The sequence below is a fragment of the Crassostrea angulata genome, chromosome 10, assembly GCF_025612915.1.
Source record: "Crassostrea angulata isolate pt1a10 chromosome 10, ASM2561291v2, whole genome shotgun sequence".
NCBI lineage: Eukaryota > Metazoa > Mollusca > Bivalvia > Ostreida > Ostreidae > Magallana > Magallana angulata.
In genome coordinates, this window is record NC_069120.1 from 10349314 (window position 1) to 10373672 (window position 24359).

The 24359-nt window shown below is 34.7% G+C and overlaps 3 protein-coding genes across 3 annotated transcripts; 2 read left to right on the forward strand and 1 right to left on the reverse strand.

Annotated features, from left to right (window-relative positions):
- The first annotated feature begins 1308 nt into the window (after positions 1 to 1308).
- LOC128164532 (carbonic anhydrase 1-like) lies at positions 1309 to 6883 on the forward strand. The gene is made up of 7 exons (XM_052828442.1): positions 1309 to 1469; positions 2726 to 2938; positions 3741 to 3895; positions 4266 to 4358; positions 4507 to 4573; positions 4742 to 4899; positions 4996 to 6883. Exons 1-7 carry the CDS (start codon positions 1409 to 1411, stop codon positions 5197 to 5199), a joined length of 951 nt encoding a protein of 316 aa, XP_052684402.1. The 5' UTR covers positions 1309 to 1408; the 3' UTR covers positions 5200 to 6883.
- Positions 6884 to 13465: 6582 nt separating this feature from the next.
- LOC128164533 (carbonic anhydrase-like) lies at positions 13466 to 19231 on the forward strand. Its single transcript, XM_052828443.1, has 7 exons — positions 13466 to 13666; positions 16058 to 16249; positions 16538 to 16683; positions 16792 to 16884; positions 17141 to 17207; positions 17380 to 17549; positions 17686 to 19231. Exons 1-7 carry the CDS (start codon positions 13603 to 13605, stop codon positions 17878 to 17880), a joined length of 927 nt encoding a protein of 308 aa, XP_052684403.1. The 5' UTR covers positions 13466 to 13602; the 3' UTR covers positions 17881 to 19231.
- A 26-nt stretch (positions 19232 to 19257) lies between these two features.
- On the reverse strand, positions 19258 to 24319 carry LOC128164534 (uncharacterized). The gene is made up of 2 exons (XM_052828444.1): positions 24167 to 24319; positions 19258 to 19849 (listed from the first exon to the last, which is right to left on the reverse strand). The coding sequence occupies exons 1-2, from the start codon at positions 24267 to 24269 to the stop codon at positions 19380 to 19382; spliced, it is 573 nt and encodes a 190-aa protein (XP_052684404.1). The 5' UTR covers positions 24270 to 24319; the 3' UTR covers positions 19258 to 19379.
- Between the last annotated feature and the right edge of the window lie 40 nt (positions 24320 to 24359).

A 24359-nucleotide genomic window follows, 5' to 3' on the forward strand; every position in this document is an offset into this window, starting at 1 on the left:
TATAAGCCTAAAAAAATGTTAGAATCTGATATTATAGATTACTTACTCCCACCAAAGACTGCAAAATAGTGCAATCCAATACTGCAATGGAAAGTTTTTTTTCAATTTTCTGACTCTTTATAAATTGGAAAGAAGTTTTTTAACATACCGTGAGAGACTAAAGATTTAATTAATTTGTTAGATATAATGACACCAAGTTCTATGAACATTTGTCGATTTCAAACTTCAAAAATATAAAACATAATGAAAATACAGGTGTACATGTATTTATGACGTAATGACATAAAATTTACTCCAACCTTTCTGTACTAAACGTGTTAGAAAAAAGTATCCCGCTTCGTCTGTCCATAAATATGTACATCTTCCGTTCGATCTATCTCTTGAAAGGATTTTAAAGACTGTTTTTCACCTAATTTACAACTTTTCGTGGAGCTAGTAAACTGGTTTAAGTTTTGATTAGAATTTTAATTCAAATCTTTTTCTTCTTTTTTACTCTTTCGTTAAGTTTTTTATGACAATATGACAGGGAGTGGAAACATTTTTAAGCATCAATTTACCTGGAATTGATTTTCTTTTACAATAGTAAACAGCTTCATTGAACATGACATCTTTGCAGCAGAATTGTCCAGCGTTTGACACATCAATTATTTCTTGACCTCGGCATAATCATTATCGGATCAACTTACCTAGACGCAAGTTAGCTGATTTTTTTCTCATCAAAGAGGTTGAACGGTATTTAGACTTTTGTTAGAGAAATGAAATATGTGCTTTGTTCATTTACACGTACCGAAAAGGTAGGTGAAACATGTTCCATATAAAATCAGAAATAACATCATTGGCATCGAAAAAAAATTTGACTTAATTATTCACAATGGTATTTATTTTCGATAAATTTACTTTGAGATATCAATAATTTTAATTTTCTAGAATTTCCACCCCTCCAATATCTGCGCATGGACTGCATCAACACATGCCAGGCTTTGGTTTCAGTAGTGTACTATATGATGATAATTGATGATAATGTCTTTTTAAATAATATCTCCTGGTCATCATAGGTATTAGAGGGGGTGGTGGAGGTAGGTAGATGTATTGAACCCCCCACCCCACCCCTCTTTCACAAATTCCTTGTCCCCCTATACTTGATGGGGAAAACTTCCATCACCGAAAGGTAGACACAAGTGCCTGTGGATGTGTATTGCATATTGAAGGCAGCACTGGGCTGTCGTATCAAAGTCAGAGCTGGATAAGCTCCTCCAATACCCCTCGCAAGCGAAGCATGGAAAACCACCAACCGTTACCATTACACCATTCACCCGATTAAGGTTAATACATATCAAGGTTGTCTTTTCTTTTCAGCTTATATACTAAAACTTTGTTTTTAATAGAAGACAATATAGAGTTAGGAAAAATGGCGCACACCCTTTTTCAATTCGTAGTGTTTTTATTTGGAAAACTGCACTTTGAAAGAGGTAGGAATTCAATATATAGATATACATATCTTTAGAATTATACATACATATTACTTTTGTCTGTACTTAACTTATGTACAAATAGATATATTTAGATTACTTTTGTGATGACGGCATTGTAATTTACGTAAATCAATGAGGTTTTTTAAAATATATGTAGACTTGGGAAAACAAATCGAATTTTCAGGTTTCGCTTGCTTGACGTTCTAAATCAAACTGTTACTAGGCTATCAATTCGTCGTACGTAGAGTGTTTGATATAAATTAATAAATCGCTGTGCATTATGCATACGGTGTTTGTTCAGACAAAATAAAATGTCGTTTTACGTCTCAGTTTCCTTATATAATTTTAATGTTTCTTGAACTCTTTGAAGTTCAAGACTTTTTTGCATTATACCCCGTCGTAAAGTTTTCCTTGACCCCTTTAAAACACCATCGTCAAAAGCTTTTTGCATAGAACTCAGCCATAAATTTACACTTGAACCACTTACATCTCTCTCTCTCTCTCTCTCTCTCTCTCTCTCTCTCTCTCTCTCTCTCTCTCTCTCTGTGTTAAAAACACATATCTACTTTTAAATCAAAGAACTGAAAAACTGACGGGGGTTGATTTTGTCGATGTTTATTTATTTTAAAATCAATGGTATGTGATTTTGCATGACAAGTACATGTAGTTTCTAATTTGAATTACGCACATTTTTATAATATGAATTTTTGGACTTTTTCGACAAGAATGTCGAGAAACCCCCACATGAATCATGTTTAATAATATTTAAAGATAAAATTAATTTATTCAAACTATGTATCAGTAATAGAAATATTTCTCAAAAATTGTATGGATCCAAGCAATATTGAACTCTAGTCTCGTTCAACCAAACGCTCGGCTGACACCGTAAATCTCCGACAAGGATTTACGGAGACAGCAGAGCGTCGAGTTGAACGAGACTATATTGAACTCTGGCGTAGGAATACACACGAAAACAAAAATTTTTTAAATTGTTCGTACCATTTAAAATCTGACTATTTTCAAGGTTTTTATAAATAAGTTTCCTTGAAAAACAATGCTTTAGCATACATTACATCGAATTTATCAATTATTTTCAAGAACTAAGTCTTGTCAGCAGCAATGATTTGTGCTGAGGTCCAAACACTGTTTCACTTTCGGTTTGACTGAGTAACTGCATATGAGAGTTGATTAAAATCAACTCCCAAAAAGGAACGCTGATAGAAATGATTAATAATCATAACTCTTATACACAGTATCAGGTGCTAGCTGGTCATACGAGGGGACAAATGGTCCCTCTTATTGGAAGGATAACAACCCAATATGTAACGGTCAGTCGCAATCCCCGATCAATCTACCACCCCTGGCCGAGGTAAAATATGACAGGAAACTCACTCCCTTCCGGCTGCACGATTTCGACAAGCCGGGCTCTGTGTACAACCTAACCATGAAGAACAACAAACATACTGGTAAGTGTGGACGTGCCACGCCCACCAGTCTGTGCACAAACAACAAGTACATTGGTAAGTGTCGCCAAGTACACTGGTAAGTGTCGACGTGCCTTGCCCAAGAGGCTGTGCACAAACAACAGTACACTGGTTAGTGTCGACGTGCCACGCCCACCAGTCTGTGCATAAACAACAAGTACACTGATAAGTGTCGCCGAGTACACTGGTAAGTGTCATTGTTTCACGCCCACCAGGCTGTACACAAACAACAATACACTGGTAGGTGTCGACGTGCCACGCCCACCAGACTATGCGCAAATACCATACACTGGTAAGTGTCACTGTTTCACGCCCACCAGGCTGTACACAAACACCATTACACTGGTAGGTTTCGACGTGCCACGCCCACCAGACTATGCGCAAATACCATGCACTGATAGGTGTCACTGTGTCACGCCCACCAGGCTGTGCACAAACACCAATAAAATGTACTGGTAAGTGTTACCGTGTCACGCCCACCAGGCTGTACACAAACACCAATACATTAGTGTCGACGTGCCACGCCCACCAGAAGTTGCACAAACATAATGCACTGGTAGGTGTCGACGTGCCACGCCCACCAGACTGTGCACAAACATAATGCATTGGTAAGTGTGTAATGTGTCACGCCCACCTTTTTCACTAATAGGAATTTACTTATAAAAAAAGGACACAGGAAAGAAGTTTCGATTAAGTATATACTAGATTAACATGCAATATACTTGGTTTCAAAATATGCAGTTTGATACAATGTATTTATACGTGCGTGTATTTTCATCAAAAGTTCAGGTGGACGTTGAGGGCGGATCCACTTTGATGGTGTCGGGTGGAGGGTTGATTCACTCCACATACAAAGTGGCGCAGTTCCACTTCCACTGGGGCAGCGACAACACCAAAGGATCTGAGCACACTTACAATGGAATCTCTTATCCCATGGAGGTATTCGGCAACCACTCTTAATGCAGTCACTTGGTAGCTTGTAATAAATGGTGGTACATGTAAACACCGAAATGGCCGTTTGAATTTTCATTCCCACATGATTAACAGTCACCGTTGAAAAAAAAATTCTCAAAACATTCCGAGAAAATTGGAATTAAAACAGTGTATAAATTTGATTACAGTGTATTTGATTTTTTTTATCCATTGAATTAAACACAATACCTTTGTACTATAACACCCATGCACAAAGTTTAATTTATATATGATTTCATTAAAAAAAAACCCTGGTTCGAGAAACGTAATGTTGTAAGAAGTTGAGAGGGGGCATTAAGGGTGTTTACAGAACGTGTTTTCTCTCCGTTTCCTGTAGCTTCACATTGTGACCTTTGACAGTCGTTACAGCTCGATCTCAGAAGCTGCAGACAAAAGCTCCGGACTAGCCGTCTTGGGTTTCTTTTTTGAGGCAAGTGTTTCTATAAATTGCACATAAAACAACCTGATATATGGCAACATTGCCTGTAAAGTCTTCTCTTTTGTTGAGCAATGTTTGCTCTTTTGGTAATTGCGGCGTACTTAAACATCTCGTTTTGATCCGGACATTTTTTTATTAGATTAACGACGACAAAAACTGTAACTACTCTCCCTTGGTGGATCTTATGATGAACGTAGCAGCAGGAGGTAAGTTCAAACAGACAAACAGGTGTCGGAACACCTCGGGTATCTATGATGCATGTACTTAAAATGTGCAAAGGACCTGAGAATCTCGACTGTTTCGTTAAATCTTTTAAATGCATAAAATGTTCTCATCTATGTATGCATGAAATGTTTTTGTTCTTTAACAAAAAGGGACAACTGTTACTCTCCCTGATTTTAAATTGCGCCATCTGATGCCTATGATGTTTGGCGACTACTTCCGGTATGATGGCAGTCTAACCACGCCTCCCTGCTTTCAATCGGTGCAATGGACAGTGTTTTGGCAGAAAATTCATATTTCCTCCGCCCAGGTGTGTTTAAATGTTAACAAATATACAATTTGGGATTCAAACAAAATCTAATTTCTTTTAGTATCCTATTCTACTTCATTTGTTTGTTGCTTGCAGATGGCTAAGTTCAGGCAGTTGTATGGAGATACGCAGTCTTATAGCTTATCCAATAACTACCGCCCAGTTCAGCCTCTTAATGGTCGCTCAGTCAGGACTAACGTCAACATTCTAGAAACTGCATCCGGTTCCGGTCATGTGTTCCAAAACAATGTGATAGTTTTCTTTATGATTATGTTTCCTTTTATCATGTCTTGCTTTTAAATTTACCGGGGTTTTGTTTATCTACATAATCGAAATATTTTAAATTCTCATTATTTTTGTACAATCTATGTTGACATATCATTTAACTTTGTTGCAATAATGTTTTAAAAGATGAAATCAGTTAGTGTGTCACAAAAAACATTGATTATGGACGCAATGGCCCAAATGACATGCCAGTATTGTGTGTGCCGTTGTCTGTATAGATACTTTGAAACCTGAACATGTATTGTGTTCAACGCGTATTATGCCTTAAGTTTCAAGTGTCAAACATTCATAAAAAACAATAGAAAAAGAAACAAGTATCGTGTAATCTCAAGATAATAGAACTGGAACGATAATTTAGGGGGGGGGGCTTAGCCCCCTCCCCCCCCCCCCCACTTTTTTTTGCAAAGTTAGACCTAACCATTAGGCACATAGCAGAATAGAAAATAGGAAATATAATTATTCCTTAATGTACCCCCCCCTCCCCCACGGATTAGGAATTTCGTGATTTTTGAAGGAAAAAAAATTTGGTAGGTAATATTTTTGGGAGTTGATTTTAATCAACTCTCCTATGCAGTTACTCTGGCAAACAGAAAGTGAAACAGTGTTTGGACCTAAGCACAAATCATCACCGCTGACAAGACTTAGTTCTTGAAAATAATAGAAAAATTCGATGTAATGTATGCTGAAACATTGTTTTTTTTAAGGAAACTTATCTATAAATACTTTGAAAATAGTCAGATTTTATATAATACGAACAGTTTAGATATTTTTGTAGTCCTACACCAGAGTTTAATAAACAACCAGACGCTCGGCTGTCTCCATAAATCTCTGACAAGCAGAGAGGCTCTCTTGCCAATCGCAACTTCTCGGGCCTTTCCGGCAATCTCGGAGACAATGTGTTTTTTCGAGCTTGCCGGAAAGGTCCGAGAAGCTGCGATTGGCTCTCTTGCTTGTCGGAGATTAACGGAGACAGCTGAGCGTCTGGTTGAACGAGACTAGAGTTCGATATCAATAGTGCCTGGATCCATACGATTCTTAGAATTGGTTCAATTACTAATACATACATGTAGTTTGAAATCTATCTTCAAATATTACACAACATGATTCATATGGGGTTTCTTGAAATTCTTGTCGGTAAAGTCTGAAAATTCATAATAAAAAAAGCAATTCAAGTACAGACTAGAAACTAATTGCCATGCAAGATAAGTTGATTTTAAAATAAATTATAATCGATAAAATCAACTCCCGTCAGTACTTCAGTACTTTGATTTTTTACTGGAGCTACAGGAATACCCCCCCCCCCCCGGATTAGGATTTTCAATTTGTTTCCGACGCCAGTGCAAAGTATACATACTTGAATATAAGTCACAAATTTTGGTTAATTCTTTAGTTTTTTTTGTGAAGATATCATTACGCAAGTATGTTATTTTATTTGTACGACACATTTATTCAAGGATTGTTTATGATACTAAAACATTCTGACGTGTGTTGTTAATAATAATAAATCAAAACTCAAACACAACACTGTCTATATACTGTCTATATAACATGTATAACAAGATGAAAGTAACATTTTGAAAGGAAGATGAGATTTTGAATTTCCCCACAGATATCTTCAGTTTCATTTGTAGGATATCAAATTATAATAATGAAATAATGATTATAATATTTTTTTTTATTAAAAACTTTTATATTGATATCTTGAAGTTTTCTTTTATTCTTGAAAAAGCGTAGAATCCCAAAATGGCAGTATTGATGTTTAAGAGTTTCTTCCTAGTTCAGCGCGCGATTTGCGACTGTTCTTTCCAGCCATGTGTGAAGGTCGACGTTTTGGTATCTGCCTTTGCTAACAATAGCACGTTAACAATTGATTTAGCCTAGAGATTCAAATAATTAGGTTACTGATACATGAAAGTATGCCAAGCATAGAGGCCATCTCCCTCCTGTGACAAAAAAACGACTGATTTGTGACAGCTTCAAAGTATTGTATGGCACAATTGTTTTGGAATGCCTCTTGTGTTTAAACACATTAAAAGTAATTCAAGTCTGTGCGAGTTTAGTTAAAGAGAATTATATGCGCATGCACCTTCCAGTTATTAATTTTAGAATCTGAACTATGAAAAGGACGAAATTCGAAACGAACTGTCACCTTGACCTAAATTGGGGATAAAATGACTTTGCATTTACATGCAATAAGGATGCTTAAAAGATGATAAAACTACCGTGATCCGAGATAAGATAGATTTGAAGACTTGAGGCCTAATTATTTGAAATATACGTTAACCTTTTCAGAAGTCTTAAACAAATATTAGACGGACAGACAGACGGAAGGAAGGACGTACAGACGAAAAGACATAATGCCCCATACAAATATTCGACCACTGAAGCATTTGAATCAGTGGAACTTTATTGGCATTTATCTAAATAATTTCATTTTATTTAAAATCTTTATGACTACTAGACCCTTCACTATGTTTTTTGATAACTGCTCATCAGGAGTTTGTGCTAGTCTCAATAAGCTCGATCACAGGGATGAAAATCATATCAAAGAATCGAGCTTTGGCCTTGACCCATGACTCATATTGTTATGAGACTTTACAACCGTTAACTACAAGCGCGCATTTAACGTAGTATAAAGTCTGAACCAAAATGGTCATGGAAAGGGGAAGGTCAAGGCCGTAACTGAAACTTGGTTGATGTCACAACATGCCCTTTACCCAACAGCAATTTTTATGTGAAGTAAACAGAGGGAGCTAAAATGGTCCGGACAAGGATTTTAAACGATCTAGAATTCGAAAAAGGCGTGGTCTAGGGTCATTGCATAGCATTTACCTAAAAACTTTCTGTGAGTTAAGCATGAGCCAGTTTTAGTCAATGAAAATATATATTCCAATATCAACATTTTGACTTTGACAAACCGGTCAATTGATATTCGCTATTGATTCTTTTAGGACAATGCAAAAACAAAGTACTGAAGTACTGACAGGAGTTGACTTTATTGATAATCATGATAATTTATTTTAAAATCAACGATATGTTATTTCGCATGGCAAGTAGTTGAATAATTTCTCATTTTTTTCCTGCAAATATCCCGGGCTAGACGGAAAACCCCATAAGAATCATGGTGTGTAATATTTAAAATTAAATTAACCCTTCGAACTCTATGATGGATTAAAATCTGCCTTTTTCGAGGTATCTTAAAATAAGTTTCCTTGAAAAACATTGCTTTGGAATACATTACATCAAATTTATCGATTAATTTCAAGCACTAAGTTATGATTTGTGCTAAAGTCCAAACACCGCTTTTCTTCCGGTTTGCCAGAGTAACTGCATAGGAGAGTTGATTAAAATCAACTCCCATAAACTCCCGGTTTGGCAGAGTAACTGCATAGGAGAGTTGATTAAAACCAACTTCCGAAATGGGCATTTTTATGCCGACAGTTTTAAAAAAAGTTTAAAGAAGAATCTTGTAAGACATACAATCATGTATATACATCTTCCTTTCCATTGTCAGCGAAATATGTTCATAAAAACTAGACAAAGGAATGATCACCGCTGTAACAATACCCGCTGTCAAAGTGATGGTAAGGATACACGCGATGAACGTCGGTCATCAACCTATCTGCCTCGGCAGTGCCTGAAGGTTGTACCCAGCATACCATTTACAGTAACCTCTCGTCCTTCAGAGATTTGTATGAATCGTTCATCCATAAACTCTTTGGTATATCAGAATTCAATCATTCATATTTCACATCCCAAATAACCGGTTTTCAGATATATTTAATTACTGACATTATTAGTGTGCATATAATCTTTTACGCCGATCCTTTTTTTCAGGTATTCTTTGACATTAAGGATCACATTGCCTCAAAATAGATATATTGCACGACCAAGAACCCAGATCGTCTTTAAACCCCGCTTTAAAGTCTTAAAATGAAGTATTTTACAATGATTAAGGGGGTTTTTCCCACGACGGTGGTTTTTGTCGTTGAAATGAATTTATTTTATGTCCATTTGAATTCTTAAAACACGGGTATAGTTTTGCTTTTAAATCATTTACTTTTTAGTCATATTTATGTTTTCATTAAAAGTCCATCAAACTTTAACGACCATGTAAAAATTTGTATTCACTCGCCAGTATGACGGAGAATGAATTGGAGACCGCTAACCTCTCGACTGCCAAAATATATAGAAATAGAATAGAAATTAGAAATAATCTTATTTCAATAAAATGCCCTAACGTCATATTTACTCGGAAGATGAAAAAAAGTTCAGTCATAAGCGGAGATAGCATCATAAATGTTAGAACCTTTGAATGATGCAAGCCGTAAAAAAACCTCACACTGAATTGTTATCATCATATTTCAGAAATGAATGGTAAATTATTATCATATTATGCAAAAGAAACGCAAACCATATTTTATCTTTTGAAAATAAGTCAAAAAATGAATTTGAAATCAGTTTTCGGTGTTGTGAAATATGTTGGTTTTCAATGAAAAGTTTCTTGAAAGGGCGAAATTTGAGATCATACCTCTTGCCTATGTAACTTTAGATGTATTGATTTAAATACGTTCATGATACAGTCTGCACTCGTGTGTTTGATTGACAGATTTTAGATACTTAATAGCTTAAAGTGTTTACTTATATGCAAGATTTTAGAGTAAAAAGAAAAAATGAAACCGCTATCCTCAACTTCCTCTATCTCGAACGTATATTTTCAAATTTCATGTTATAAAATATATTCTTCAAAACTGTGACAATGTTTCTCTTTTTGGCTAAACTATGATACGAACACATCACAGTTTAGCGAAAAAGAAAAAAAAAACCCAGTCTTTACTATGAGGGGTGAGTCAGCTCTTGGTATGGAGCAAAGAAGGCAAATTATTGTGTCGCCAGATCCCATGCTGCTTCTAAATACACGATATGGAGAGCGCACTGCTGTGTGACATCGTTTAATGAGGCGAATACGTGCTGGAAGTCGTGAAATCCATGGGTTTTCTATTCAATAATTTATTTAAATGTGATTTGATTTTCCAGAAAATAGCATTGTGTGATTTTTTGACCCCGGGAGTTTAAAGCATGGACAGACCACTTTTACTGTTAGGAAAATGATAATATTTATAGACTGGACAAAGCCTGAATAAAGTGCTAACTATACAAAAAAAGGAACTTGTGCTATTTAGTTCAGTGGCTAGTTGATACATGTTCATGTACTTAGATGACCCGCTGACATGACCTGGTGATTGGGCTGTTAATATCAAAGTGAACATCTTTTGCGACAAATCCATCTAGACTAGCATTTCCAATATAACCCCCCCTCTCTCTCTCTCTCCTATCTATCTATCTATCTATCTATCTATCTATCTATCTATCTATCTATCTATCTATCTATCTATCTATCTATCTATCTATCTATCTATCTATCTATCTATCGAATAGATGCACACAACAAAAGTATCCTTCACTAATTTTCACAATTGTTAGTGAATACATGTTTAAGATAAAGCTACATATTCATGAACAATAATAAGAATTGTTAATTAGTGTAAAACAAAAGTATCTACATTTTCTGTTGACTATTTTAACTGCTTAAACATTATAAATATACATCAGAATAGGATGATAAACTTACATAGCTATTCGTTTTAATTGCCGAAAAAATCGTCTAAATATTTTACACTTTCTTGTGCATGACGCTGAGCACTTAATGAAAAGAATTACGATGCACAAAGTATTACAGCAAGAACTTTTGGTGATTGAATAATCTTAAAGCGATGGATGGTTAAATTGCAAAGAGGGTTGGGTATAATCTTTTCATAACTGCTTGGGAAAGTTGTTTCGATGGATAAAAAAAGATATGAGTGGGTCCAAATTAAAAATCCAAACAACGCTCCCTTCCTTTAAATATTTTTTCAGAGAGGTGTCATCTTGTAAATTTCTTGGATAGGTTGTCTATTTCAAATGGAAATATGGAGTAGATATTCGTTTTTGATTGAAAATTTTAGAAAAGCGTTCATTACCATGGCATTTATTCTGATCGTCGTTTTATCTCCTCTTTTTAAAGACTTTCAATAACCAGGGTTATATTACCCAGTTAAGTTTAACGCTCTATAGCCTACTTATTCCCGAATTGACTAACAAATGCATTTCACAAAATCGTTTATGAAAAGCTTTAATTTTTGCAATGGAATGTATCGCTGTGAACCATGGGTACATGCAATTACATCCTGTTCAGTTTACTGCACAATAATAAACAGTGAAGATGCAAACTCACCGATGTAATCAACATTTCTTATCAAGAACATTGGTATAACTTTATGAAGCGCCCTTTTGGTATTTTTGTCATTTAGCAATATTTCCTTTTCAAATAGGTGATATATCACTAATTTAAACTGAATAGGTGATACTAAGTATTACTTATTCAAAAAAGTAATGATTTATTCAAATAAAGAAATATCACTTTTTTCGAATAAGTAACATTACATATTTTGAAGAGGTGATATCACCTTTCCTTTTTTGGATTGGTGATATCACCTATTCAAATAGATCACTGATGATATTACTAAATTGACAATAAATACGGAAAGAGCGCGTCACAGATATCACTTCATCGCCAGATCGAATATTTGTTATAATAGGTGATATCACCTATTCAAATAGATCACTGATGATATTACTAAATTGACAATAAATACGGAAAGAGCGCGTCACAGATATCACTTCATCGCCAAATCGAATATTTGTTATAATAGGTGATATCACCTATTCTGATATGCGATATCTCTCATTTGCATTTCTCACTGCTTCTTTTAAATAATAACTTTGAATCAAATATGGCTGCCGCTGAAGCAAATGTTGTTATTTCAAACATTTAGATTTTATACGCAACTCTGTCTCCTGAGCTGTTTTTCAGTAATAATGACATTGATATTGATACTAATTCATAAAATGGATGGAATATATTAATCGCTGAATTTGACAGCAAAATCTTTTGAACTGGCTTAACTTTCCATTCATCCGGTCGTATACAATATTATTTCGGCATTTATATAAGGAATAAGGAATCATTCTTTGAGTATTATGATGGGCTTTATGATAGATTTGATCACGCCCCGACCGAAATTATCACCTCATAATATTGAAAGAATGATTCCTTATTACGTATATCTATATCATTTTAAACTATCGTACGATTAAATATCTAAATACAAGTAAGCAAACCCCGCTGGCGCCTCAATTTGGCGTCATTTGAAGTTATGGGTTTTATAGTACAAAATACGTATCACAGGCAAAGACACTGGGAAATGTAAATATCGTTAAAAACAGGCGATCCAATAGCTGTAACCTCTCATCGTAACACCAAAGGGAAACGGTGATGGCAAGATAAGACACAAAAATAGTTAAGAATGTGACATTAGAATCAACTATTCGATTATTATATTATATTATTTGAATAGGTGATACTACAATTTACTATCGAATCCATGATATCGCCGATTCGGATAAACAGTTTCACTTATTGGAATAGGTGATATGAGCAGTTTAAACTGAATAGGTGATGCCGCTTATTCGAACAGCATTCTTCTATCTGTTTCTGGATGATGGAACGTTGCGATGCACTTGAATTCTATTTTGCAGAAAAGCAGTGAATTTCATTTGAAAAATCTTACCAAAAAAACACGTCCTCGACTTTATAGGTAGATAATGCAAATAAAATAGAAAGACGAGGCGGTAAACTTTGTTTGCAAAGACAAGGCATGTAGCATCGAAGGGAGGGGGTGGTGGGAGGAGAGCCTGTCCCATTCCCCGCACTTTTTCTCGCTACAAACATTTTTCATAAATCAACACAATAAAAAAGGAGGAGCCACCACCCAACACATTTTAGATGCAGATAAAAATAAACTTATAATAGAGATAACGAAATTTATCAAAAAATTGAAGTGTTACTTGTAGGTAGTTATCGCTCCTCGCTAAACACCCCCACCCACCCACCCACAACCCCCAGATTGGAGTTTTGAAGATTTTTGGAAAAAATTTATTGCTTTTTGATATTTGTTTCTCTTTGATTTTTTTTACTTGTCCAGATATATCGGATAAGCTTGGCACCAACTTTCAAAAGCTGAATTCTCCCAATTAACCTTTCTGGGATTTATTGTTAGCCAAGAAAAAAAACTTTCAATTATATCCCTAACAGGCTTCCATTCCAGAAATGGAAACAGCTTATTATTTCTGTTTGTGTTTTAAAATCTCTAGACCTTTGACCTTTAGAGTCATACATGCACGCATGACTGGGACATTTTTTAACCCGAAATACCCTTGTCTACCCTGTTATTAATCTCAATACACATTCCCATTGAATTGTTTATATCGGCTGATACTACTTGATTTTATTCTGCTTTTGGATCATCTCCCCCAAAAATGAAATATTTACTAGCAGTTTTCGTAATCTTGGAGAGTTTTTTGTCAATTGAGGCAGCAGCAGGTAAGACATTACATTTCAGAAGTTTCAATCATTTGTGAAAAATTAAAATACCAGTTTTAAAAAATGTATACACATATATCTTCATATAACCTCGTTCCATGTATACATGTATTTTGACGAAAATTTCAATCAGATTTCGATTTTTAAAAAAAAATTTCATTTACCGTTGAACATTGCTTTATCAGCTGTTTACAAGTTAAACAGGATTTTACTGACATCCTCTGTATTTTTTTTTCCACCCAAACCGTATTGAGAAAAAAAAAATATTGAATATAGAATTTGTCAACTTTTTGCGCCTAAGATTTATTGAATAAAAAAGAAATCTAAGATCAGCAACTTAAAAAACTGTGCGTTTTTTATATTTTTAAGATTAAAAGATTGTAGGACAAAGTATATAGTACACATCTTCGACAACATTAATATTGTTTTAAACAAATGGCCTTCCATTTTGAAAGAATAAAAAGATTATAAACCCTATTGTAAACAATAATTAACGAAGAAGATTTAGCGGGTGTTTTTTTTTATGAGACATGTACTTATTAGTGGAACGATTTAAGATCCCGATGGTGGGATAAGATTAGTCACGGCAGTCTTTTGTGTATTGTCCAGAACTGGTCTTACACTGACCTCAAATACTGGTCTTTTTGCACTGTTTCAACAACGCCCAGGTCCTGGACTGATGAACAACAAATTTTTAAAGTGCCACGTACTCAAACCTACAAAATACTGAGATGTGAAGAGAAAGCGGTGTAAAATTGAGGATAGAAATTCTTATTAATGCATTTATTTATAAATATGCGTCAACGCGTCTTTTATGAAAACTCAATTGAATAAAATGCATTGGTCATTTTGAAAATTATCCACTCGATAATCATTCAATTGACATGGAATTTAGGTAAACCAACTTCAACTACATCTAAAGCTATAATGCGCAAGCATTTAATTTAATGATCTTGACGTCAACAGTCTTTTGATCGAAGATCTTTATTGAATTTATTTAATAAAAATATGTTTATGCTAGATCACCAAACATATTTTGTGATTTTAACTAAATACAAATAATGTAGAAGAATTACAAAACAGTCAAACATTTTCTTTCAATGTCAGATCAAAATATGATAAAGGTTTTGACTCAAGTTCAAAATAATAATTGACTTTGGAATATTAAACCATACTTTCATTTGTAAGGAGTTATTTGAAATTTTTTTGGTGTTACAAACTAAAAAGCATACAATGTTAGTTTTTTCTTTATTTGCTCAATTAAATTAGAACATAAAAAACCTAACCCACCACATGTTCACATATTTAAAACCCACATGTTCGATGCATGTAAACTTAAAATTTACGGATCAGTGATCTAACCCGGATTAGCCTGAATACAAAACGTTATGACGATCTTTTTTTTTTTCTTTCATTTTGTTCTTCTTTGGTCAGTTGTCCGAAACGTGGGGGTCCTCCATGACCAAGCAGTTCTCCCTAAAATCCACTCAAGTACAGACCCTTCATCCTCTGTTGAATTAAGTTCTACTCTATGCGAAAATAAATATCTAGATCTTACGTTTGTTTTAAAAGGGAATATCAGCAAAATCCAACTCACAAGGTTAACTTTTGTTATTTTTGAAGATTAGTTTGGATTAGCTTTATTCTTATCGTCATTGTTAATAAAATTGTTCATTGATGCGTTGTGGATTTTTTTCTCTGACATTCTTATACTTATCAGGTCATCAAATTCTAGGGTGTGGTGTAAAGGGAAGAAATCGTTGAAATGAGAGAGAGAGAGAGAGAGAGAGAGAGAGAGAGAGAGGTATTTGAAATTTAAACATTTATACAGTTCGCCAACTAAACGTAAAGAATTTTGTTCCTTACTCTATTGGAAAGCAACAAAATTACACGATTTATCCTGTTGAAACAATGCATGTTAAACTATCGGCGTAACATAGAAAAATACAATGCTGACAACTGATATCACATGCCGATCATTCCTTCAAAAGGAAAACTTGTTCCGAGCTCAGTTTTTCAGTAACATAGGCGTTATCACAGGCACTTGTTTCTGAGAAAAAAATTAACCCTATAGTATAATAATGTGTTAGTATTATTCTATAGGGTAAGTTTTTTTCTCAGAAACAAGTGCCTGTGGGCGATATACAGGAACCAGAATGAAACGAAATTTGCCGAATTATTCCAAAAAGAATGTCTCTTAAATTGGTGTGAATCTCGTTGCATATAAAAAGCATACAAAGGCAGACATTGACATTGACCTTTAAGTTTAAAAAATAATTGACTGGCAATGATGTTCTTTTTTAACATAAGATACCAATGAGAGAGAGTATCTTAATACCGAAAAAGCGACAACTCGAAAGTATTAAAAGAGCGATAACTCTTATTTTGCAGACAAATGGAACTATACTGATCAGGCCTCATGGAGCAAGATGTCGGGATCTCAGTGCAGTGGGACCAGCCAGTCCCCCATCAATCTGCCTCCCATGGTAGAAATGGAGTACAGTAAAAATCTGAAACCGTTCCAGTTTTCTGGCTATGAGGTGGTGGTGACAGACCCTGTGGTTCACAACAATGGACATACAAGTATTAGTCTCATGCATTTAAAAACTATCAAAGATAAAAATTTCATAACATCACTACGAGGTCTTTTGCTTTGAACAACATTTTCTTTAACTACTTTTAATGAAATATCAAATGAGTTTTAAAAAATATATATCAAATGAAAATATGCTGAACTGATGTTACGATATATTTAGTTAATATTTCCTTTTTGAAATGCTACTGTATATAAATATGCTTAATTAAGCAGCTATATGTTTTAAAAATTTCTTACTTCTGAAATATTATAACCTCATATTACGTCAATTTTAGTTCAAGTCGGATTTACAAATGACGCTTCGATATCAGGGGGAGATTTAGGTCAAACATTCAAAGCGGCCCAGTTCCATTTCCACTGGGGCAGTGACAACACCAAGGGGTCGGAACATACCTACAACGGCAAGTCCTACCCTGCAGAGGTACGGTACCACCAGAATTCATTTCTCAGAACTGTAAAGTTCATTTTACGCGCACGTTAATTAAAGTAATCAATTAAAGTACAACACTCTATCATTTTTTTCTTTCAGCTTCATATTGTCCACTACAACACAAAGTACCCAAGCCTAACGGAGGCGGTAGACAAAGTAGATGGGCTCGCAGTATTGGGATTTTTCATCGAGGTGAGTGAATTTCTGCGTATAATAAATAAATTTTAGAGTCCATTGTGCCGTTCACGTTAATTATAAAGGCAGAGGTTGTCACGTAAATTTGACTTCAAATGCAATTTTTGTGCATATTTTTGGTGCAAGTATGTATAGGCCTATACATATAGTACTTTCACAGGAATATCGATCTGATACATTTGTGACCACCTGTAGAGCTCGTTATACTGTGTCACGCTATGTTATTTACATGAATATTTATTTCAATTTGCAGGTTGGTCCAATTCATAACTGCAATTTCGGACCAGTTGTAGATGCCTTAACAAATGTCCAACCTGGGGGTATTTTTCAGCATTTGAAAATGTCGTCAATAATTTTCACAAATGATTTTTCACATCTATTTTTTAAAAAAAAAGAGCATAAACTTAAAGCATATGAAAACCCAAAACGAAAATTGGAGTAACTTTTGAATCGGTTTCCTTTGAATATAATACAATGCATCGTACGTTTCAGTTTCTCAGTACAGCATCAACACGACAGCTAACCCCTTCAAACTCCGCCACGTGCTCCCCATGCAGCTAACCGACTACTATAGGTACATGGGCAGCCTGACCACACCCACCTGCTTGGAGACCGTCAAATGGACCGTGTTCAGAGACCTCCTGTACATGTCCGAAGAACAGGTACGCAAAGACTGTGATGTCATTAGGATAATCGCATAGACATATGGTGTCATTAGGATAATCATACAGACATATGATGTCATTAGGATAATCGAGTTGTAATTTGTTTCATGCATTAAAATATTTTTTCTTCCAGTTACAAAAGCTGAGAAGTGTATACTTCGACTCATCTAAAACGATGCAGATGGTGGACAACTGGCGGCCCCCTCAGCCCCTGAATGGGAGAAAGGTCTACATTAGTTTCGATGTGAAGGCAAACTCCTCCCCTACTCCTGTGTTCAGCTCCGCCATGTTCCTCGTTCTTCTGTGTATACATCGCGTGTTTATATAAAAACAGTTCAATATTGTGTATAATATAATCATATCTACTGCAGAATGACACTAATGTAGCCCCGTGATAGATATATCACCCGTGATAGATAAGTGATAGTTAGTACCGACGATAGATGATCACCGCCTATAGGGCTAATCTTGGGCTCCCTCACACTAACACCTAGCTGCAATAATGTAGCCCTCTCCCGATTTTTTTTTTGGGGGGAGAGGGCTACAACTCCATAGGATCTCCGTGATGGTGCAAGTGCGGTCCCGAGTGATTCACTCCCGCAACGATTTAGTCTCAAATCGTATATAAATGACAATAACATCTGCATTTCTTACCTGAACTCAAACATTGTAGATGTCTATGGCATAAATTAATCCAAAAATATCAGATATAGTCCATATATCGGTTATTTTCGTATATGTCAACAACGCAAGTTGAATTTGTCTGCCATGTTTACTGACCTTGACCGGTTTTATTTTGGGACAGCCAATGAGAATTTAGGAGCGGATCTTGAACTGAATATAGGAATTCCCCTATTTTAAACATAATTAACGCGGTAAATATGAATTTTCCATTATATACTATTTCCTTAAATGATGTTTTAGTGATAGAACGAGGTAAGATCGATTATTTACACTGACATTCACGTTATCAAGCCCATCAAAACTCCAAGCATAAATCCCATAAAATCACGCCAGAACTGCCATGGCTGCTGAAAAAGACGACTGGTAAACATGCTGATGTGTTTTATCTGGTTTTGATTTATATACGATCATTACGGAGATCCTTTGGAATTGTAGCCCTCTCCAGTAAACATGAGATATAAAAAATCGGAGAGGGCTACATTATTGCAGCTAACTAACACCCAGTAACACCAAACAGCAGAGACTTCAGAGACCAGTGTTAGCGTTTGTGTGTGAGTCTTGGATTAGCTAGAAACATGTACGTTGTATAGTCTAGATATATAGTCGCTATAGCATTAAGATGGTTGGATGGTCGTGGCCATTTTTTAGACCATGTTAATCTCCTTGAGAAGAAGAGCTTCATATAAGATATGAGGGAAAATCAAATTTTAAAGCTAAAATAGTTAGGCTTTTATTCACTTCATGATAGTTTAAGGCCAAAATATCATATATAAAATTTGAAGATACTACTAGATCACCCAGCATCCTTAAAAGTCGCAAAATGTTTTACACAATCATGTATAAACGTTGTAGCTAGCATTGACAAATACTAGTTAGATGTAGTCTATTTGTAAAAGGTGATTCAGGTGAATGGGTTTTATTTTCATTCAAAACATTTATTTGTTGTTATTCAATAACCGTTCAATTATTGCAATAAAATTTATATTTATAATTAATATGTGTTTATCATTGCACGAAAGTGTTCTTCCAGTTAAGGTCATGAACATTGGCCTAAACCTAACGCATCAGAATCTTCTATAAGTGAAACAAATTTGCTGTGTCCTCTAAACAATACAGGCCAAAATTCTTAGGTTTCTAGAAAATTTATTTCACAATTTTTTCCATGTTAAAAAGAAATTTAAACAATCGAGGTCCACACATGCTTTCAAAAGGTTGCCCTACTTGGACGAAACCCATTTTCTCAAAGAAAGCGACAGCCCTTTCGGCGCTCTGTACACGAATTGGTCTTCTGGTCACTGACAACATGGACAACACAGCTCTGTCCAAAAGTTGTCTCCCGACGCCCTGACACTGAAAATCTCCTTTCACAAACAGAAAAGCTATGACGTGGTAATAATCCGAATCAAACGTCGAGTCCGGTTCGGTCAAACGAGAGTCCGCGGTTTTGTAGCATATAGCGCCTATCAGCGTACACTTCCCATGCAATGTCTCATAAGCGAAGATGACTTGATGCTCCTCTGGAATATCGAACACTTCCCCGCTGACATCACGTGACAGCTGTCTAAATTTAGGTCTTGAGCGATTCCTTGGTTCCTCTCTAAACGTAACCTTACCTAAATTAGAAACAAAGGACAAAAAAAAAAAATAGTAGAAATCTCCAAGAATTGAGAAAGGTGAATAGAGAGATGTTGGTGCACCACTATAATCTGTCAATTAGACTGACAAAATTGCTTCTATATGTCTATTATTTCATATTACAAAAATTAATTATTTACGCAGTTGATTAAACAATGGATACTTTTTCTTTGAGAACATGCTGTTTCTTTGAGAACATACATGTACGGGTATAACACATAACACGGGTTATATTTTACCCCAACAACTCTCGAGACCTTTAGTGGACCCATTTCCAAACTTAAACGACATTCCATATTTATTATTGCTATACCTGTGTGTATTTTCACTTTACAAAAATAAAGACGAATTTAAGAAATAAACAACGTTATTTAGTGAACATGGCGTTATGAATAGCAACTGCTCTGCTGGGATATTCCATGATGCGCGATAATAACGCAATGTTCACTAAATAATCGTTGTTTATTACTTATATTTGCATTTTACCACTTGCATATACCCTGTATTAGCCTAGACCTTGTCATATAGCTATTGCATCAAATATAAACATTCAGACTGTAATGCATCTTTTTAATTCACATAGATTTGTTAACAGTATCAATGATATGTTATAACAATAATTCCTTTAAAATGTTATTATAAGGCATGTTTTAATTAAATACATCAATTTTATAGAGAAAAACACACATGATGTTACGTATCGTATAGTGGTTTATAAATCTATAACGTCATGGAAAAGTATATGACGTCACACCTTTATGATGTCATAGTATACAGACACAGCAATTGCGATTATAGAAAAATATTTACATTCTACTGTGTTTTTCCATTAAGGTAATGGTCCATACCCAACTGGATAAATAAAATGCGTACAGAATTTTTTCATATTTTTCAAACGTGTATCTGCGGATATGTTCTTATCAAATTTTACCCTGTTGGCTGGTCCATCGGTATTATAAAAGCTAGGACCGTTGCTAAAAATAGAACCGATTGCGGAAAAGGGCGCTTTTTTCATACATAAAGAATATAAGCCTAAGCCTGAAATTAGACTTTCACAAAATCATTTTTTGACTTATATCCTGTGTAAAATAAAGGAATTATTATTTAAAAAAAAAAAAATTTATGTTACACTTGCTTATTTATAAAAAAATAGATAAATCTGCTTACAAATTAGATAAAATGAATAAATTTTCAAAGAGAATTTAAGCTCTTATAATTTTATTTACGTACAGAATTCTCTAAAATTTTGATATTCTTTAAACCTTAACGCCCTTAATCAATTGGAAATAAAATTACCCTAGGGACCGGCCTTTTCAGGATCACAATTGTCATATTAATGGTAAAATCATTAAAATATATATATATTAAAAAAAGATCCGTAAAAATAAAAACTGTGCATTGTTTTATTATTTCATAACTCTAGAAAATATGTTTTGATTATTGTTGAATAGGAAACATGATTTAAACAAACTGTTGATTAATCTGTATTATTTAAATCGCAAAAGATGGTTTCTTTGGATATCGGTAAGTATTATGGATCGAGATCGGTATTTAGAAATTGCAGTCACATGCGTGGATAATGCTAACTACCTGATATATGCCTTCAAGACAAAACCTCTATTCAAACTTTTTTAACGCGCGTTACTCAATTTGTATGCACACACCGCTGCAGTTATGAGAGTGTATACTTCAAAAAATCATGATTCAATGCTATAATAATTGCAGTTCCTCCGTATGGGCTTACAGTGGGAAAGAACAATGAATATGCAAATTAAATAAACATGCTATTCTATCTAACTGTGAAATAGCCTTCGTGCTATCTGGCAGTCTCTGCCCATGGTGAATTGTCACTTCAAGAAAATCAGCATCGCCAACAAATAAAAATTTCTTAGGTATAATAAAATACTATTTACTGACAATTCGGACAATAGTAAGCTAATTGTCCATCTCGACAGCAACTACATGTATTTCCCTCGGCTTCGTCTCGGGAAATAGTTTCTGTCTCGGGAGACACTAAACTTGCACATTCTGTTGATCCATGTATTATGCAAAATTCATTCGCTGTTAAAAACACAGTGTACAGACGTCGAGTGAGACTGTATATAACTACCCGTGTGACCCCTCCCCCGCTCCCTGCCAAGATTGTGGATGAATTCAATGTTATCGAAAACCAAAGAAGACGTTTAAATTTCAATAGACTGGTTGGATTGTTTATTTTTAACATAACCCGAGTGATTAATTATTTCAAAAAGACTTGTTTCAGAGGATTAAATTAAAATATTTACATTTGCAAATATGTTTCCTTATATCTGAACCGAAACGTTCAATATCTGTATGAACTTTTTCATGACGTCACAATGATCACAGCACGCGCTTATCGCTTGTCTTATTGTAAACTTAAAATCTTGGTAATAATTTTAACAGTTCTGGACGATTTGTTTTTTTTTCAAACGTAAATATAAGTAATAAATGTTAAAAAGTTCACCGGGATATGAAGTTGGTTGGTACCGAGAAGCCCTTCGGGCTTCACAGGATTTGATCACGTCACCAACCAACTTCATATCCAGGTGAACTTTTTAAATTGTTGTTTATTTCTTAAATAAACTTGATTGTCTTATTAATATTACCATCCATAACAGTCTAAAAATTGAAATGGACAACTGAATAGATAAATACTATACCAGTATGGTTTTTTTTCACGGACGTCACCGCGGATTTATCCGCCTGTATAAACTACATGTACATGTATATCTTTAATTAATAGCGCAATGGGTAGAGCATCGATCTATTGACCAGCAGGTGGAGAAGAGCCTTAAACAACCAAACGACATGGACAGCCAATAACAAATGTAGTGTTTTGTTTGGACATTCATTTAAAAAAAAGTGTTTTGTTTGGTGGAGGACCAAAATCGTTTTTTTTTTCTTACAAGTATTTATTGCAAAAAAAAAAATCAATAAAAAAGCGTTCTGTTCATCTGATAGTTTGTCATGGATTGTCATCCAAACGTTACGTAGACAGCGTTTACGTGACGCGTTTTATTCAAAGCCAGAGCGTCCTTCATGTCAAAGGCAAAACAAAATATGACTAACAAATCTTTATGACAAAAACATATGATGACGCATTTGATGGTAAATATGCAAAGGGAAATAACAAGAAGAGTCTTGAATTATTACTTTGGGTTTAAACAAATCAAGTGTGAAAATTTTCATACATTTCATAAATTGTGCCAAATTTTTTTTTTTAAATCTTTAATCGGATTGTTAATCCTATCTTGGTCATGCCATTGATATAAAAGTCTGTCCCAAGATATTTTTGCCACACATTTTCTTAAATTGTTCTATATTCATGAATACCTCTGGGTTTAAACGATGTTTATTCAAAAGTATAAAAAAAAATCCAATGGGTTCCCTCTAGCTAGTCAGATTTCAATACACGGCTGAAAATAAAAAGTCTACAGGGATTTTTCATAGCAAATGAGATGAGTGTACGTGGAGGATAACGTTGAAAAATTTTGCGAGGTATTCCAAATCAGTAACTTCTGAATGAAGAAAAAAGTGTAAAAATCTCCGTAAAAATAGGTTTTTGTTTCTGTTTCGAGTGAAAACGATGCGTCTTTGACGATATCTTGGAAATTTTCCCTTTCATTGATTTCAATTGCACTTCTTTCACAGGTATTGTATTTTTATTAAAAATCGTCCAAATATCTGGTATAAATATCTTGGGACAGACTATATCAAATTATTTGACGGTTGTAGGAACATTGTAATTTTATTTTTTTTTAACAATTTCAAACATACTTTGACTCTGTAATCATGGTATTCAACAATTTTAAAACGAATTATAGCATGAAATCAGAATCCATAATAAACAAACTACTATGATCACCGTTGTCAAAAATCCAGAGACTGCAAAATATCAATACTATATTAATATTTTTAAAGTGTCTCTTATCAATAATCAAAATAAAAAGATAACACTAGCTGTGTTTAAATTCAAAATTTGATAATAACATGTATTTTGAAAATATCGCAAGGAAAATAACATGATTGTACGAAACCACCAAATAAAAAATAAAAAATTGAGAAAAAAAAATTTATTGTACATATTTGGGATCCGCCCCATAACAAAAAGACAAGATGGCTGCGATTCTGTGCATGGCTTCCAAGAAATAACGATTATGGTTCTAATCCTCAAATTGCTCAAAATTTGCTTACTGTAAATGCACGAGAAATGTGTTGCATAACTTCAGAAACGCGCATATTTACACAAACCGAGTCTATGAAGAAAATCGTACCTTTAGATAGATACGTCATTTTCCCGCCATCTCCGTCTTCACGGTTTTCATCGGTAATCATCGGCCTATCTGACGGAAAAGCCCGAATATTCCCCCTTTCCATAACAACAACACAAAACTTCGCAGAAGCGCTTACGTCACTTAAATCTGCGTATCGGGCACTTTTCTGTGCAATATTCATTCGCGGGGTAAA

Bases quoted from the DNA above. Each gene is read 5' to 3' on its own strand.
- LOC128164532 (XM_052828442.1), top strand. From the start codon at position 1,409: ATGGCGCACACCCTTTTTCAATTCGTAGTGTTTTTATTTGGAAAACTG. The intron at 1,470-2,725 runs GTAGGAATTCAA...TCTTATACACAG, and splicing joins AAAACTGCACTTTGAAAGAG to TATCAGGTGCTAGCTGGTCA. The intron at 4,359-4,506 runs GCAAGTGTTTCT...TTTTTTTATTAG, and splicing joins TCTTGGGTTTCTTTTTTGAG to ATTAACGACGACAAAAACTG.
- LOC128164533 (XM_052828443.1), top strand. From the start codon at position 13,603: ATGAAATATTTACTAGCAGTTTTCGTAATCTTGGAGAGTTTTTTGTCA. The intron at 16,250-16,537 runs GTATTAGTCTCA...CGTCAATTTTAG, and splicing joins TCACAACAATGGACATACAA to TTCAAGTCGGATTTACAAAT. The intron at 17,550-17,685 runs GTACGCAAAGAC...TTTTTCTTCCAG, and splicing joins TGTACATGTCCGAAGAACAG to TTACAAAAGCTGAGAAGTGT.
- LOC128164534 (XM_052828444.1), bottom strand. From the start codon at position 24,269: ATGGAAAGGGGGAATATTCGGGCTTTTCCGTCAGATAGGCCGATGATT. The intron at 19,850-24,166 runs GTACGATTTTCT...TTTCTAATTTAG, and splicing joins AATGACGTATCTATCTAAAG to GTAAGGTTACGTTTAGAGAG.